A 16,274-nucleotide genomic window follows, 5' to 3' on the forward strand; every position below is an offset into this window, starting at 1 on the left:
CCACCTTGGAACTAATTCCAAGCAAAAGTGAAGGTTCAGTTAGTCAGATGGAGAGGGAGAGGCTGGATTTAGTTCCTTAAGCAGTGGAGGTGACTCAGAAGGACCCTCGAAGGAAGGTAGCAGGATTGTGTACTCTTGATCCTCCCATAATCCCACTCTGATAAGGAGGAAGGCAGAAACCAGGGGATGGACCTGCATTGTTTTCTACTGGGGAGCCTGATGAGATACCTGATTAAGGATGTGGCATAAGCCCAGAGGATACTACCCTCAACAGCAAGAACCCCTAGTACCTGGCCAAGATGAGAGAAAAGAGACCATGATTATGCCTCAGCCCTGATTGTCAGATGGGAAAGGTGTAAAGACGTAGATAAGTGAGATTGCCCAGAGACAAAGGTGCCAGTGGACACCACACTGATTCAAGGACCTACCACTCTTCCTCCATCTTAAAGTTGAGTAACACATGCTTTTCTCTCCATGTAACTAGAAACCATTAAGAACAGTACTAGGTGAGGTGGGGAATGGAAGTCTGAGGGGTCAAGCACTTTCACCCAGTAAAACTGAGCATTGCCCAAAGGGACTGTTCAATTTATTATATCTGACCAAATTTTAAGTAGGTTGGACTAAATAAAATAAATTTTGTTACCTCTTTCCAGGAATGGGTACTCAAGGGAAGACAAGATTAATTAGGGACCAAAATAAAGATGCTATGTTTTCTCAGTATATTTGAGTGTCATAACGGTAATGGTGCCACAAATAGCCTTGCAATACATGAAAGTGGTGCTTGAGCCACCGCCATGGAAACAGGCACTGTCTTTAGCAGTGTAATTGCCAAAGATAAATATGCACAAAGCTGGTCTTAGGTCTCCTGATGAAGTGCCCCATGGTAAGTGAGGCTTAGTAGATAAGTTCTCCATTCTTTAAAGGGGGAAAAGCAATGGGTGGCAAATGTCAACCAGTCATATGATCATTTGAAGCTGAATTATTCCTTCATTAATTCCTGGCTACAAACTTTTTGTTTAAGCAAAATAGTACAGAGGTGCTCTTGAGATAACATAGCTTTCTATGCCTGAAGTGGGTTGAGTGTGTTGTGAGGAACACTTTCAGAAATGCTGGAAGGTGATTTATGTTAATTACATGAATAGGAATTTAATTGAAAAACTGGCATTAGCCATAGAATCATTGACAGAGTATGGCAAGTCATTGTTGTGCATCATTTAGCTGAGAGCATGCTTAATCAGAATGTACTAAAGTACTACTTACAGAACTACATTGGGCTAGAGTTCAACTAAAACTCCCCCATCTCAAATTCCAGAGGATTCCTTCTATGCATATTGTCAGAGCAGATAATTAAAAGTCAGAAGTCATCCCTGCAAAATACGGGTTAAATCAGAATTGGATTGTTTGTTTGTTTGTTTCTTTGTTTCCACCAGCATCTGAGATGTCTTGGTGCAGTGTTTAAAAATTTCAGCATTCAGGAGCTCTTAATGGGAAATGTTACAGAGCAACTATCTGAATTATTTGATGTCAGCAAGCCATCGTTAAATATTAAAATCTGTTTTGGTGATTTAGCTGCAGCACTGACAAATCTTAAAATTCCACACTCCATTTTTTGCCCATGAAATATATTGCTAAGTCCTCCCTTTTTTTGAGTTTCTTAGCTGATAAGTCTATTCCCAACTCAGTATTCTTGGTCCTTTGTTGTTTGATCCCCTAATGCTTTGTATTGACTTGCACAATCGATAGAGACTTAGTGGACATTTATGACATATCTGTTGTTTCAGATGCTATGTGGGTCAAAGAATACATTCAAGGAAGTTATTTTCTTCATATGTATTTTCATCATGGTATATTCTGTTATGCCATCAGCTCGTTTTATTTCAGTACCTAATTTGTATGAAGCAGTGATAGAGGAGAAAGAAAATCTATGAAAAATTCAATTTCCTAATATTCTTCATCGGTGGCCTTATTTTTCAAGCTGATGGCACAACAAAACAGAATTTTAGAAAGTAATTGTGGAACATACATATGATGACAGTTTTGCCCAGAAGTGTTCAATACAATATGCCAGTTTAGTAGTTAATTGTTTTTTTATTGTTTTGTGTGTGTTAGTCCAATCTCCCTGATGAAAGAGGAAGCATGGTTTAATGAAAAAAGAAGAGACGTTACATCAATTATGGTTTGAATATTAGCTCTGCTATTTACTACACCAGCTATATGATCTTCATCAAGTTAACTAACCTTTCTGATTCTCATTTCCGTATTTGTAGAATTGGTTTGATTCTTCTTTCATAAAGTGTATGATGATTTGTGCAAAAGCATGTGACATGAGTGCCTTCACTACTTTGTATCTTTTGTACCTTGTGAAGAAGGCCATCTAATCTCTTTGGTAATGAAAATCCATGTGGATAGAGAGGTTCAGCAATCCCAATCTTCCCAGCTAAGCTCAGCTCCAAGCCAACACGCAAGTTGATCAATTGTGTGAGTGAGCCTAGATAAGACCAGCAGAATAACCCAGCTAAGTCATAGCATCATGAGAAATAATACATCATTGTTGTTTTAAGCTACTAAATTTTGTGGTAATTTGTTACACGACTCTAGAAAACATGCACCCTCCCAATAAATTATTTGTCTGCTTAACTTAATCAGAGTGAGTTTTAGTTGTTTGTGTTTTCACAGGGTTCTTATGTGTGATAAATGTACTACTGTTTATGAAGGACTTCCTAAAAACCTGGCACATAGTAAATGCTAAATAAATGCTAACAATTATTATGTGAAATAAGCTCTACATTCTTATGAGAGGTAAAGTGTGGACAACCCTGAGAGGCTCTGACAGATCCGTAGAAGAGCATGTCAAAGCATCAAACACTGTGTGTGCCAGTAAATCTCAGTTCCCTTAAATTAAAAAAAATGAGAACATTTGCTAAATGATCTATAAATGCTTGTCAAGCTCTAAGATCCCATGTTCCTACACAAAATTGGCAAAAGCAACCTTGGCACAAATTCTGGATGGATACAAAGCCATGCAAGAGTGGGTATCAGCTGTGGCATAACCTATGCCAAGTCTTTATGATCTGTTTGTGTGTTATTCTGTGAATATTTCATTTAGCAACACCAGAGTAGCAATGAGACATGTGGGCATCCCCAGAGCTCCTGCTTTTGTCATATCAGGGGCATCATCTATAATATAGTTTATGTGACTGTGTTGGCTCCCAGGTAAAATTTTTTTTTAGAATATTTGCTCTGATTTTATATGCAGGTAAAGCTAATTCTATATGGCTTAAAGGATAAGAAGGAAAATCTATATCACTGAGCAATTCATGTCTGACCCCAAATTTGTATATCCCACTTAGCAATGCATTTGCCTTCCCTCTTTGGAAGGAAGTTTAGATAATCTATTTTTTTTTTCTTTGAGCTGTATCTTACTGCCATTCCAAGCAGCTTCATAGTATATTTTTTCCAATTACATTTAATAAACTCCACAAAAGGGTTCTGGTAAATGCAGATTTCTGCATTTTAGGATGGCCTCACAGTATGTGTGTTGAGGTACCAAGAAGCTGAGAGTAATTGCCCTCACTCACCTAGAAGAGGATCTTCCCAAGGCCAAGGCTGGGAGACTGAACCCTGAGTACAGATAAGCCTCATATCAGAGTTAATCAATGAATCATGCAAACAAGGCAGCCATTTATAGCATTTATTTAAATTTTCATTTAAATTGCTGGTTAAGTGGAATACATTTAAAATCCTGAAGTCAACACTTAGCAAATTGGTTTTAAAACTATATAGTAAATTGCATCACATTGCAACTTAATACATAGTTCCAAGATAATCACTTCTTGCTTCGGAATACAAAATATGTGTTCAGATAGTTTAGTGTGGTTTATGAGGCACAAGAAGCAATATTTTCTTGTTTGCTTTTTGTGAAAAAGGTAATAATGTAGTAATAACATCACTTCTGAACTTAGGTTGTTTGGCTTTAACATCTGACTCTACCACTTACTAGCTATGTGATGTGGACAATTCTTTTCATCTCTCTGGCTTCAAATTCCCTATCTGAAAAATGAAGTTAATAACGGTATCTTCATCATAGATTTATTATGAGGATTAAATAAGGTAATTCATATAAGATGCCTAGTTCAGTTCCTGGTCTAATAAATGTTAATTATTATTTAGTAAGTACAGTTGTATTTTTTTGTTTTGTTTGTTTCCTTTTTGCCATACTACTTCTAGAAAGGAAAGTCACACAATGGCTTGTTTTATATTTCTTTTTGGCAGTATTGTTCTAGATTCTTTTTTGCTAAGATAGTACTCTACCCATTGACCTCAAGCATCCAGACTTATACTTAAGTGGAATGTTTTTTCAAAAGAGAAAGAAGAAAATACTATATTTATTTTCTGATTGTGACTGGGTGACCTTCCAGCTTTGGAGAACAATACAAATACATGGGAGACTCTAAGGAACCAGAGAGTATACTTATAGTAAGGTGTGTCTAGTTGTTTTAACTTTCCTTAGTTGAAATGCCTAAAGATGCCAAGTTATTCAGAGTATTAGTTATGGTTCCCTAGTTTCACAGAATATAGAATGACTTTCACTCACTAAGAGGGGGAGTATATTGAAAGGATCTTGGAGAAGTCACAGAAGTAGAGAGAGAGCTAAATAATTAGGCCTTGGGAAAGATAGGAGCCAAGGCAATTGCGGAGATATGGAATAGTTGGGACTTGGAGATACCCAGAAAAGCAGATAACCTTAACTGATGGTGCCGCCCAAGACAGTGTCCTGGGGGAAGGGTGGCTCCAGTTCAATGCTGGTTAGGCCAACAACGCCCCAAGAAAACAAGCAAACTAAAATTGGGCATTCTACCTATTGGTATTAAATCTCAGAAAAGACAGGCATCACTGATAAAGCAACAAGTAAAATCTGATGCTTTACAAACATATGTAGACAAGAAGCAAGGTGAAGACTCAGAGAGGACAAGAAGCCAAGATGACAGAGGGGGAAATGGCCGCAGGAACTGACAGTGGCTACTGAAGGCGAAGGAAGACACAGTGTACGGCTCCTGGGGAACACATTGCACCTTGGAGGAATAGCTCCCTCTGAGCCCAATAAAAGTACATCATCCACAGCCAAGCTCTACAGCCTGGGCTGCAATTTACCCTGCAGGTTTGCCAAATCCAGTTTTCTCCTGGAGCCCAACTGAACTTGTACCCATCAGAAAAGTTCATAAGGTTTAAAGGTAGGAGGATGGGGTGGGGGTAGGGGGTTCCTAAGAGCTTCCTATCAGTATGACAACAACCTTATACAAAGTTTGTTAAGTACTGTTTACTCAAGCAATAGGAATAGATGATAGTTGTTTCTGGAAAACTTACTCCTCTGAAAAATATCAGAAGGTTACCCAGTTACTGGCCCGGTATCCAGTGAAAAGACAATATTTTTGAAATTAAAAATCAGTAGATAGGATTTATGGTGCACCGTGCATTAATTGACCATTGACAGGGCACGGGCAGCTGCTTTATTTTGGGAGGGGAGGCGGGGGAGGGGGCTGTTTCAGAGATCCCCTTCTGAGGAGCTTGTCCTCGTAGAGAATAGATGATGTTCATGGACCCAGTTCTTTTGTTGAAGGCAATGCCTTGGTGTCTCAACAGAATCCGAATCATCATTTCACTGGCATCCCAGATGCTAATGCAACAGGACCTCATAAAATAAAACCTTAGGTGATGGGAAGATGTCACTTCCCAGAAATGTTATATTTTCATCCACCCTTTGCAAGGGAGGAGCCAATGCATGGATGCACAAAATGATTTTGTTCCTATCTTATTCTGTAACGTTTTCATCTAACGATCATTTTAGAACACAGAGTTACTGGAGGATAGAAAACTATCCTACCCATGGACAGGCAGGGCTCATTAAAAGACACAGGATTCTTGGATCCAAGTTTTTGAGAACACTATTGTAGGGGAGAGATTAAAATAAATATAAACCTACTGTCTTGTCTTTTATCGGATTCATGTCCTCCCTCTCCCTGGCCTGGATTATTGCCATCAAATCTCCCCACCTCCAGTTCTTGTTTTCCCATCTGAACGCTACAGGAGTACTCACTGCATCTTTCTGAATCACTCTCCTATTCCGTCTGAAGTTCTCAATGGCTGCTCGTTACCTACCAAGTACTGGTAACATCTAAATTCCTCAGTCTCCATTCAAGCTCCTGTAAGATCAGTCACCATGCCTCCTTCTCAGTAGTCACTTTTCCCACTTACAGACCCTGCCCCTTGGACAAACAGCAGTTCTTGAGGTTTCCTGGACACAGACAGACGCATACATTTTTCTGCCTAGTTCATGTTTGCTTACTTTTTTGTCACAAATGTTCTTGCCATGACGTTTGTTTCTATCCCATCATAAGCGTTTTCTACTAATCAGTGAAAAAATCTTGATACTCTACCCCCACCTTACCACCCACTTACCCAACTTGTCCTTTTCCAGTGGCCTTCATATCAGTATGGCCCCCAGCATTTCCCTGGTGTCTCAGGCCCCAACCCCAGGAGTCACCTGAGGTTCTTTTGTTTTCTTGACCCCCTACATCTACTTCATCAGCAAGTCCTCTTGGCTTTACCGCCAAAATGTCTCCCACTTTGCTACATTTCTGCTGCCTCCTTCCAGATCAAAGCTGCCATGATCTGTTGCCTGGACTTCTACAGTAGTCTCCTAAGCAATGTCCCTATTTCCACATCTGCCTCTGACAGTCCATCATCCTCATGGTGTCAGAGTAATCTTTTATAACTGCAAACTAGATCATGTTGCTCCTCTGTTTAGAGCCCTTTAAATGGCTTCCTGTTGCTTTTAGAATAAAATACCTTACCTGATCTGCTCCTGTCTGTCTCTCCAAATCTCACTTATTCCTGCCTTCTCCTTGTTCTCACACTTGAGCCACATTAATCTCTTTCTATTTCTTTAAGAGGCCAATTTACCGATTACTTGCATTTTCTTTTCCTTCTACCTGGACTAGTCTCTTTTTCCAGGTCTGGCTCCATCTCCTCTTTCATGTCTCAGTTCAAATGTGGCTTCTTCAGAATGCTTTTCCCTGACCAGGTTCTAAAATAACTTCTTGTCTGTATTCTATCAAGTCATTCAGGTAATTTTCTTTAGAGCATTTATTAGAGTCTGCAACAAATAAAGGAGAGAGAGAATGCAGGGGGAAATAAGCGGTTGCGATTTTAAGTAGGGTTATCAAGGAAGGCCTTGTTGAGAAGCTGGTATTTAAGAAAAAATGGAAGAATATTGAAGAAGCCAAAGTGGTGAGCTTAGAGGATAGAAATAAGAGATGAAGCTTGTGGTCCAAGAGATAATGGGAAAGTGGCTCATTGAGGGCCATAGAGGCCATTATAAGGACTTGGTCATTGGTTTAATGAGATAAATGGCCATTGAATGGTTTGAGTACAGTAGTCATCATGTGATCTGATTTATCTTTTCAAAGGAACATAGGAGCTACCATGTTGAGATTAGTCCACATGGCATGCAGGGTATAGGTGGAGCTGGGGGGTCAGTTGGGAGGCTGCTGCACTAATGTAAGCATTGATGGTGGTCTGGACTAGTATTTGATGGTTTCAGGAAAGAATGTAATAAAAAGAAGTCATATTCTGGCTACATGGAAGATTCCTTCAATTGAAAGTCTCTTATTAACCACTATAACTCCAGCAGTTAGATTGGAAGTCCTAGGGTTGCGTCCCCAAAGATCACAGTGTGACCTACTGTACAATCTCCAGAGGGTCTTTTCCCATTTGGGAAAATGCAGGGGGAGGAAGAGTCACGTGATGCCATTTGGCAGTAGAAATGAAACATATCTATCAAGAAAAGAGGAATAATTTATACCCAGTTTTTATAGTATTTCCTTCTAAATAATTGTATGAATTATGGGCATTTCTTTAATTTGTTGTTATGGAGACAGATCATTTTAATTCCAATTTCAGTAATTGCAAGTCGGTATTTGACATTTTTTAGTGTGTGTGTGTGTGAGAGAGAGAGAGAGAGAGAGAGAGAGAGAGAGAGAGAGAGAAGGAGGGAGGGAGAGAGGGAGAGAGGGAGGAGAGAGGAGAGACTCATCTGAGAGGCTGCTATTCCCTGGGCAATAAAAACCCACAATCCTACTAATGAGGTAGAAAAATCACTAACTTTTTCTGTGTGCTTAATAATAGCACTGCCTACTGACATAACCAGGGTTTCCTGAATAATTGTCCTCTTTTCCAGTTTATTTTTAGGACCTAAAATTGGGGGGAGGAAAGTGCCTTTAGGTGTAAAGCATTTCCGTCTAAAAGTGAAATTCTATTGCTTCAGCATTCAGCCCTAAACCATGTTAAATACATCCTTTCAAGTGTAAGATAAGTGAATGTGAGGGATGGAACGAAAATCTAACATCGGAGCTCTGGATGGTTCAGCCTTCAGTGTGAGGATAAAGTATGATCTCTCACTGCAGGTCCCATCTTTCCCAAGTTGGGGAATGTTCCTGTGACATTTCCATCTGCCTCTAGGGATACCATTTGAGTTTGGCAGCAATAGAAAGAAAGAGTTTATACACCTCAGGACTTTATCAAAACATTTAATGTTGAGGAGAAGACAAACTCAACAGCATAATACATGTTAATACTCTTAGAGCCCTCAATAAATATAAATATATTTGAAATACAGTTAGACCATCAGCATTCTTAAGGCAGTTTTAGATAGTATACGTAAGGCACTGGGCTAGGTGCAGGGCTGAGAAATACTTCCAAAACTTGTTTCTCTCAATTAACACAACTAAGTGAACATGAACATTATAAGGAGGAGAGAGGTACTATTTAGACAAAGAAAAACAAACAAATCAACACGTGTAGCAGATATTGATTGGATATCTGGATTCAGTTGTCAATGTTATTTTTGTGGAGGATGGTCCTTTATTCTCAGCTATAAATTTTGATGCTGACTTTTAACCGTTAGTCACTGACCGGCAGCTGTGTCGTCCTAAAAATGTCCTGTTCCATCCTTCCGCCTAGGCCTAAACTGCAAGTTTGAGAAGTTTAAAGCCATTACATACGGGTTTATGCAAACCATCATGCCTTACATTTTCTTTTGTCTTCTTTCAGTAGGAAATGGCTGAGGAGATTTAAGCGGGAGATCCTTAAGAAATTACAAGAAAGGGTGTGTTCATGCAGTAGACATGGGCTTTGTGTTTACCAAGATCTTTTGAAAGGTGTTTGTAAGAGTGGGTAAAATCGGTTGAATTTAAATTATTTGAGCTCATCCACACTCCCTGATGCTGAACAAGATGCTGCAGGAATGGAACATAGAGGTTTCTTTCCCTAACTCCACTCTTGAGCACCATATGAGAAACTGTCAGCTTCAATGCTGCAAATGTATTAAAATACAGTAAACCATGCCATTTGAAGCTGGGGTGGTGACTCATTTTTGACCCTGTGTTTTGTTGTGGTCTACTTAGATTATCTCTCATACACAGTGGTTTTTTTGTGTGTGCTTCCAGGAGATACTGATCAACAAGAGATGGTTCCAACTAAGAAGAGCGCTGTTCTCGTGGACGGGGTCATACTGAATGGTCCCACCACAGACGCAAAGGCAGGAGAAAAGTTTGTTGAAGAGGCCTGGAGGCTAATAATGGAAGAGGTGGTTTTAAAGGCGACAGATGTCAATGAGAAGGTAAAAGTAAAGAGTCTGTAAGCAATCCCAGGAATGAGGAAAGATGCTTTTTCCCCAAAAATCTGGATGGCTAGATGTAAGGGAAATGGGAAGTGCACACTGAATTTCCTCTATACCTTTGTTTCAAGGGGCTTCCCAGATACTAAAGTTGCATTTGTCTTCCCCACCCCATATCTGCTTTCCTGGAAAGGTTAGCATTTTAAGAAAATAAAAAATATATCCTATGTAATAAAAGCCTAATATGCTAAGTGTCCGACTGTTCAACTGTTCGACCAGTCACTATGATGAGCACTGACCACCAGGGGGCAGACGCTCCGACCGGTAGGTTAGCTTGCTGCTGGAGTCCAGCCAATTGGGACTGGGCAAGACGGGCTGGACATGCCCTAGAACCCTCCTGCAGTCCCTCCCAAGCCCTGATCGTGCACTGGTGGAGTCCCTCGGCCTGGCCTGCACCCTCTAGCAATCCGGGACCCCTTGGGGGGTATTGGGGAGCCGGTTGTGGCCTGATCCCCACAAGCCAAGCCGAGGGACCCAACCGGTGCACGAATCTGTGCACTGGGCCTCTAGTTTATATATATGTATAATTGATTTCAGAGAGGAAGGGAGAGGAAGAGAGAGATAGAAACATCAATGATGGGAGAGAATCATTGATTGGCTGCCTCTTGCATGCCCCCTGCCGAGGATCAAGCCCACAACTCTGGCATGTGCTCTGAAGGAGAATCGAACTATGACCTCCTGGTTCATAGGTCTATGCTCAACCACTGAGCCACACTGGCCAGGAATGGAAGGGTTAACTCTTAACAGTCATTATTTGCTGGGAGATTGTCTGGGACTCCACAACTTAGGCATATAAGGCCACAAAGCGCAAATACATGCCATATGTATTTGTTCATTTAATCCTTAAGGCCCCCTAAGAGGCAGGTACTGTTTAGTAACTATATTTTATAAATGAGGAAAAAAATGAGATACAAAGTGGTCAAGTACTCTGCCTAAGATCACATGCTAGTAAGCATCAGAGCTGGCACTGAAACCCAGGCAGTCTGGCGTCAGAGTCTGTGCCTTTAACTACTTACTCCTCTATATGTTTCATAAAATCCCCAAATTATCCTTTCTCTCATTGATCACCATTTATGTGTGAATTGGGTTACCAACAAATGGGTCAACAAATAGAGATGGAGAGATTTTTATTCCAATTCTATTAGTCGGAAATAAAAGTCATTTAAAAAACATTTTGAATATGAAGCGGAATGTATTCTGAATTTTTGATCACATGCATTTGGGAAAACTAATACCAAAATAGATTTAAATGAATTGTGAACTTTTGAATGGCTATGTTCAAGGCAAAATCACTGATATTTCCTAATTATATATTTATAATTGCCTATTTTATGGTCTTATCTGTACTTGTGAATTATTTTGCACCTGCTTTACTTTGGAGCACACTGCTCCTCTGGTAAGATTTTTTTTAAATTGGCCTTTATGTAGTAATTAAATATTAATTGAGTGTTAGTTATGGGTAAGACATTATATTTAGCCCAGAGAAATATAGAGAAAAATAAGAGAAAGGCTCAGCTTTGAACCGAATTTATAATCTAATTGGAAGAATAAGTTTTCGTTGGAAAAGAGAAGAGGGGGTCCCATAAGAATGTGATAAATGCTCTGTGACTGGGGCTGACTTTGGGGATTTCACAGAGCGGTGGGCACTTTGAGCTCTCAGGTGGAATGTGAAGGTTAAGTAAGATTTTGATGGGCGCAGAGAAGTCAGCTTCTGTGTGCTGAAGAAAGCAGGAAGTTAAATATGGAAAGAGAGTTGTAAAAGAACAAGATGCATTTAACATAGTAAGGGGACCATTTTGCCTAGAAAAAAAAGTGTTCATATAGGGAACTAATAGGAGATAAGATGAGAAGGGTAGGCTTATGATCCTAAGTTATCAATTAAGGAAACACAAGTCAATCACAATATAGCAGATGTGTAGACTATCCATGTGAACGTGGATAGAAAGCTATGTGGGGTGGAGGGAGGGAGTGAAGTTCTTATGCCACTAACTTAGCCTACTTTGTTAGAGATCCAACAGGGTACCATTAAAAGGTGACAGGGGTGGGGGTTACTAAAGGGTAAAGAGGTCAAATATATGGTGATGGAAGAAGATTGGATTTTGGGTGGTGGGTACACAACTCAATGTACAGATGAGGTATCATAGAAATGTACACTTGAAACATAATTTTATTAACAAATGTCCCCCCAATACATTTAACTTAAATTTTTTTAAAAAATAAAGTTCCCTGCTTATACATCCCCACACTTCGTGAGATGATCACTTCTAGTACCCAACACACTTTCTTAGCTGCCTTTAAAAAAAAAAAGTCATAATTTACATTCAGTAAAATTTTACTCTTTTTGGTGTACTGTTCTATGAGTTTTGAAAATTCATGGAACCATCACCACAATCAAGATATAGAATAGTTCTATCACCCCCCCAAATTTCCTTATGCCCTCTATAGTCAAACCCTCCCCTCAACTCTAGACCCTGGCAGCGATTACTCTGTTTTTTGTCCTTGTGGTTTTCGTCTTTTCCAGAATGTCAGATAGGTGGAATCATATCACACATAGCCTTTTGAATCTTGCTATTTTCCCTCAGCAAAATGTATTTGAGATTCATCCATGTTGTTGTGTGTATCACTAGTTAATTCTTCTTATTGTTTCTGTTACTTTTGATTTACCTCTGCCTGTTGTAGTCCTAACATCAGAGGCTGATTTCATACCTCTTGGACAACTTGATATTTCCTCCTGTTTCCCACAACCTCCCACCACTTAGTCTCCTCACTTCCTGACTACTCCCCTGTCTCTCTCCTCCCCTCCACAGCCAAACTTTTAAAAAATTGTCTCCCGCCCCCCTCCCTCTATCTCCTCACCTCCTACACCCTCATTTCACAGCAATCTGGCCTCCACTCCTACCTCTAAGTCACACTGCTCTTGCCAAGAACACCTCCTTGTTGACAACACCCATGAGCACTTCGCAGTCTTTATCTAATTTGGCTTCTCACTAGGATTTGACAGCGATGACTATGTTCTTCTTCTCAGAACATTCTTTTTTCCTTGTGTTAATAGCATTAAACTCTTCTAGGATTCTCCCTGCTTCTTCATCACGTCCCCCACCTCACACATGAGCCCCTCTCCCTTTGCCCATTTTTTAAGTGTTGGCATTACTCACTGAGATTCTGCACCTTTTCCTCTTTGCTGTAGGTTCTCTCTGAGCTGTGTTAACCATGTTAGATTACATGGTGTATGCCTGAACCTCTCTTCCTCATATTTCACAGGAGATTCAGACCAACTGCTACACCCCTTTGGATGTCTTGAGAATCCTTAGACTAAACATTCTCCGAACTCATCATCCCCACCCATACCGGATGCTTCTCCCTGTCACCACCATCAACCCATGCATGCAAGCTAGAGACCTCAGGATTGTCCTTGGTTATTCCTATCCCTCATCCTCACTGTGAAATTGATTTCTAAGTTCTATTGATTTAGCATTTCAAATATCTCTAGAAATACTTCATTCTTATAGTATCCGCCCTCATCCAGCCTGCCACCTTTTTTTTTGCCTGATTTATTACAGTAACCTTTATTTCCAATTTTACTTGGAATCTCCACATAGCAACAAAAGCTATTATCCAAAACACAAATATGATGATATAATTCCCCCATCCAAAACATTCCAATGGCTTCCTTAGTGCCAAGTTCACACGTTATGCCACATAAAGCCTATCATGATAAGAGTCTTGCTTATTTCTTCATTCATTCATTTACTTATTCATTCCTCATATCTTTATTGAGCATCCCCTTAGGTGGCTGGCTCTGCATCATTTACTTGGGACTAGTGAACAAACAGACCAATGTCTCCGTTTTCATGAACATTATATAGGACATAATAAATATTGGAAGGTGATAAGTGCTATAGAAAAATGACGAGTAGAAAAGTCAGGAGAGATTGGTAGAGATGGGTAATATGCAGCTTGTGATTTTTAATAAGGGAATCAGAATTGCTGTCATTGAGCAAGTGGCATTTGAGCAGAGCTGTGGAAGCAGTGAGGAAATGAGCTGTAGGGATATTTGGAGGGGGAGCATTCCAGGCGGAGGGCACAACCAGTGCAGAGACCCTGATGGGAGTATGCCTGGTGCACTGAAGAACAGCAAGAGGCCAGGTTGGCAGGGCAGAGTCAGCCAGGAGGAAAGTAGTGCTAGATGCAACGAGAAGGGGAACCCTACCAGGGGAAGCAGATTATACAGGATCCTTTTAGGTCATTGTACGGACTTTGGTTTTACCGCGAAGAATATGGGGGCCCGTTGGGAATATTTGAACAGAGGAATGACCATGCCACATTGCTAGTAGACTATGAGGCAAGGATATAAGCACACAGACTAGTTAGCAGGTATTTGTTATTTCAGCCTTAATTCTTGCCTCTCCCTTCCTCAAACTGCCTCTTCCAGCCGCACTAAACGTACTTCATTCTTCCCATGTGCCCTGGGCTCCTCTATTCGTATTTCAGCCTTTGTGACTTCTATTATGTCCACCTAGAATGCCCCTTGCACTACCCCATCCCTAAACTTGGTGTGGTTCCTCTAGGACAGTGATGGGCAACCTTTTGAGCTTGGTGTGTCAAACTTCGCCAAAAAACAGCATAACTTGGGTAGTGTGTCACTTTGAGGAAAAAACATTATTTCGCAAATGTTTCATCCTCGGCATGCGGCCGCCTCAGCGGCCGCGTGTCATCAGAAATGGCTACACGTGTCAGTGCTGACACGCGTGTCATAGGTTCGCCATCACTGCTCTAGGACATTTTTGACCTTCCAAATCTAAGGTGAGGCCCCTCATTTGTTTAATGACTTCTGCATTGTTGTGAGAGCTCTTTTCATGCTACACTGTGGTTGCACCTGTAAGTCCCTATAAGTCTCTCCCACTTGTCTGGAAGCTCCATAAGGTTAGAGTTAATGCTTCTAATATTCATTCAATACTTGGCCTCATGGGTGCTCAATTAACCGTTTCATTGCTAACCCTCCAGGTTTGTGAATGGCAGCCTCCTGAACAACTGAAACAGCTTCTTGATTTGGAGATGAGAGACACAGGAGAGCCACACCACAGGCTATTGGAACTCTGCCGGGATGTCATACGCTACAGTGTCAAAACTAGTAAGAATTTACTTCCTTGATCAGTACCTCTAATAAGCACATATCCTTCAGGATTTATTTACCTCATGATAAAGCTGAGTATGACAGTGTTTATGGATGAGAAACCTGGATCAAAACATAGTGGTTCTGCCCTAGCCGGTTTGGCTCAGTGGATAGAGCGTCGACCTGCGGACTGAGGGTTCCGGTTTCAATTCAGGTCAATGGCACTCGCCCAGGCTGCAGGCTCCATCCCCAGTGTGGGGCATGCAGGAGGCAGCTGATCAATGATTCTCTCTCATCATTGATGTTTCTATCTATCTTCTCCCTTCGTTTCTGAAATTAATAAAAATATGTTTAAAAAAAAAGTGGTTCTGATAGTTTTTAAATGGTCCATTTAACCCTTATTACAGATTTGTGGTAAAGGCCAAAAATAAAATGAGAGTGAAACTGTTGGTGCTGGTAGTCACAAGTAAATATTATCCACTCCTTGGCGATCCCCATTCCCCACTTATAATTAAGACCATATACCATTACTGCCGCTTCTCATTTCTTATGTTGATCCATACTGGCAAATGATACTTTGATTATAGAATTTGTAAGGGATTTCAAATCTCAATGGCCTAGAATATGCAAAAAAAAAAAGTTCAAGAATGTGTCTTTAATATAAATAGGAATAGATTTATTTGGAAAATACTTACTAACTCTGGGCAGTTGGTAATTACCAACTTATTTTTTCAACTCTAGTAGGATCAAAAAATAAAAACCTTTAGGAAGGTATAAAAAATGAATCCTATACATGGTGAGTTTATGTTGTGATAGTTTCACAACAATGCTTAACAACTGTGATCTTTGTAAATGCGGTAACATGATGCCAGTTTTGTGCTGAATACTGTTCCAGCTGACTGTTCATATATACCCAGGGAACAAGTTCTTAAAGTAGGCGAATAATTTTCCAAAATATGCATTTCTCAGTGTGATGTAAAGGTAATCTAGTGCTTAAGACTATGCAGGCATTATGCTGTGTGAATTCTGATGCTGAACTAAATGTAGTGGAAGGAACATCATAAAATCCTGGCTAAAAATAATTGGTTTATATTCCCTTGGGAAAGTCTGGTGTATGTATCAAAAACCCACTTAGCATTTCAAAAGTAGAGATACATATCTTATTATTCTAGTGCATGTCAGAAGTGTAGAAGGACATTTAATGCAGGAGATCTTTCAGCTTACTAGATATTTTCCATAACGTTACCATGGAAATCAATCATAAATTAACACAGAACTAAAAAAACAAACAAAACAAATCTAATTAAAATTACTTGCAACCGTGTCTGGTTTCCTTTGCCTGATTAGAGGAAGTTTTTCATGTTTTATTTTAAAAAGACATTTTCTCTTGATACTTCTGTTTTTCATTGAACCCCTGGTTGAAAGAGG

At 40.1% G+C, this 16,274-nt stretch overlaps 1 protein-coding gene across 1 annotated transcript in view; it reads left to right on the top strand.

The window, feature by feature from the left end:
• Positions 1–16,274, top strand: part of GADL1 (glutamate decarboxylase like 1) — a gene marked incomplete at its 5' end in the record, with an annotated part of 134,763 nt that overhangs the window by 11,993 nt on the left and 106,496 nt on the right. The window contains 2 exons of the mRNA XM_079795485.1: positions 9,504–9,676; positions 14,738–14,864. Coding sequence (XP_079651611.1) covers positions 9,504–9,676; positions 14,738–14,864 — 300 coding nt within the window. The remainder of the gene's footprint in view (positions 1–9,503; positions 9,677–14,737; positions 14,865–16,274) is intronic.

This window comes from Cnephaeus nilssonii (genome assembly GCF_951640355.1).
Source record: "Cnephaeus nilssonii genome assembly, chromosome: 17".
In the NCBI taxonomy this organism is placed as follows: Eukaryota; Metazoa; Chordata; class Mammalia; order Chiroptera; family Vespertilionidae; genus Cnephaeus; species Cnephaeus nilssonii.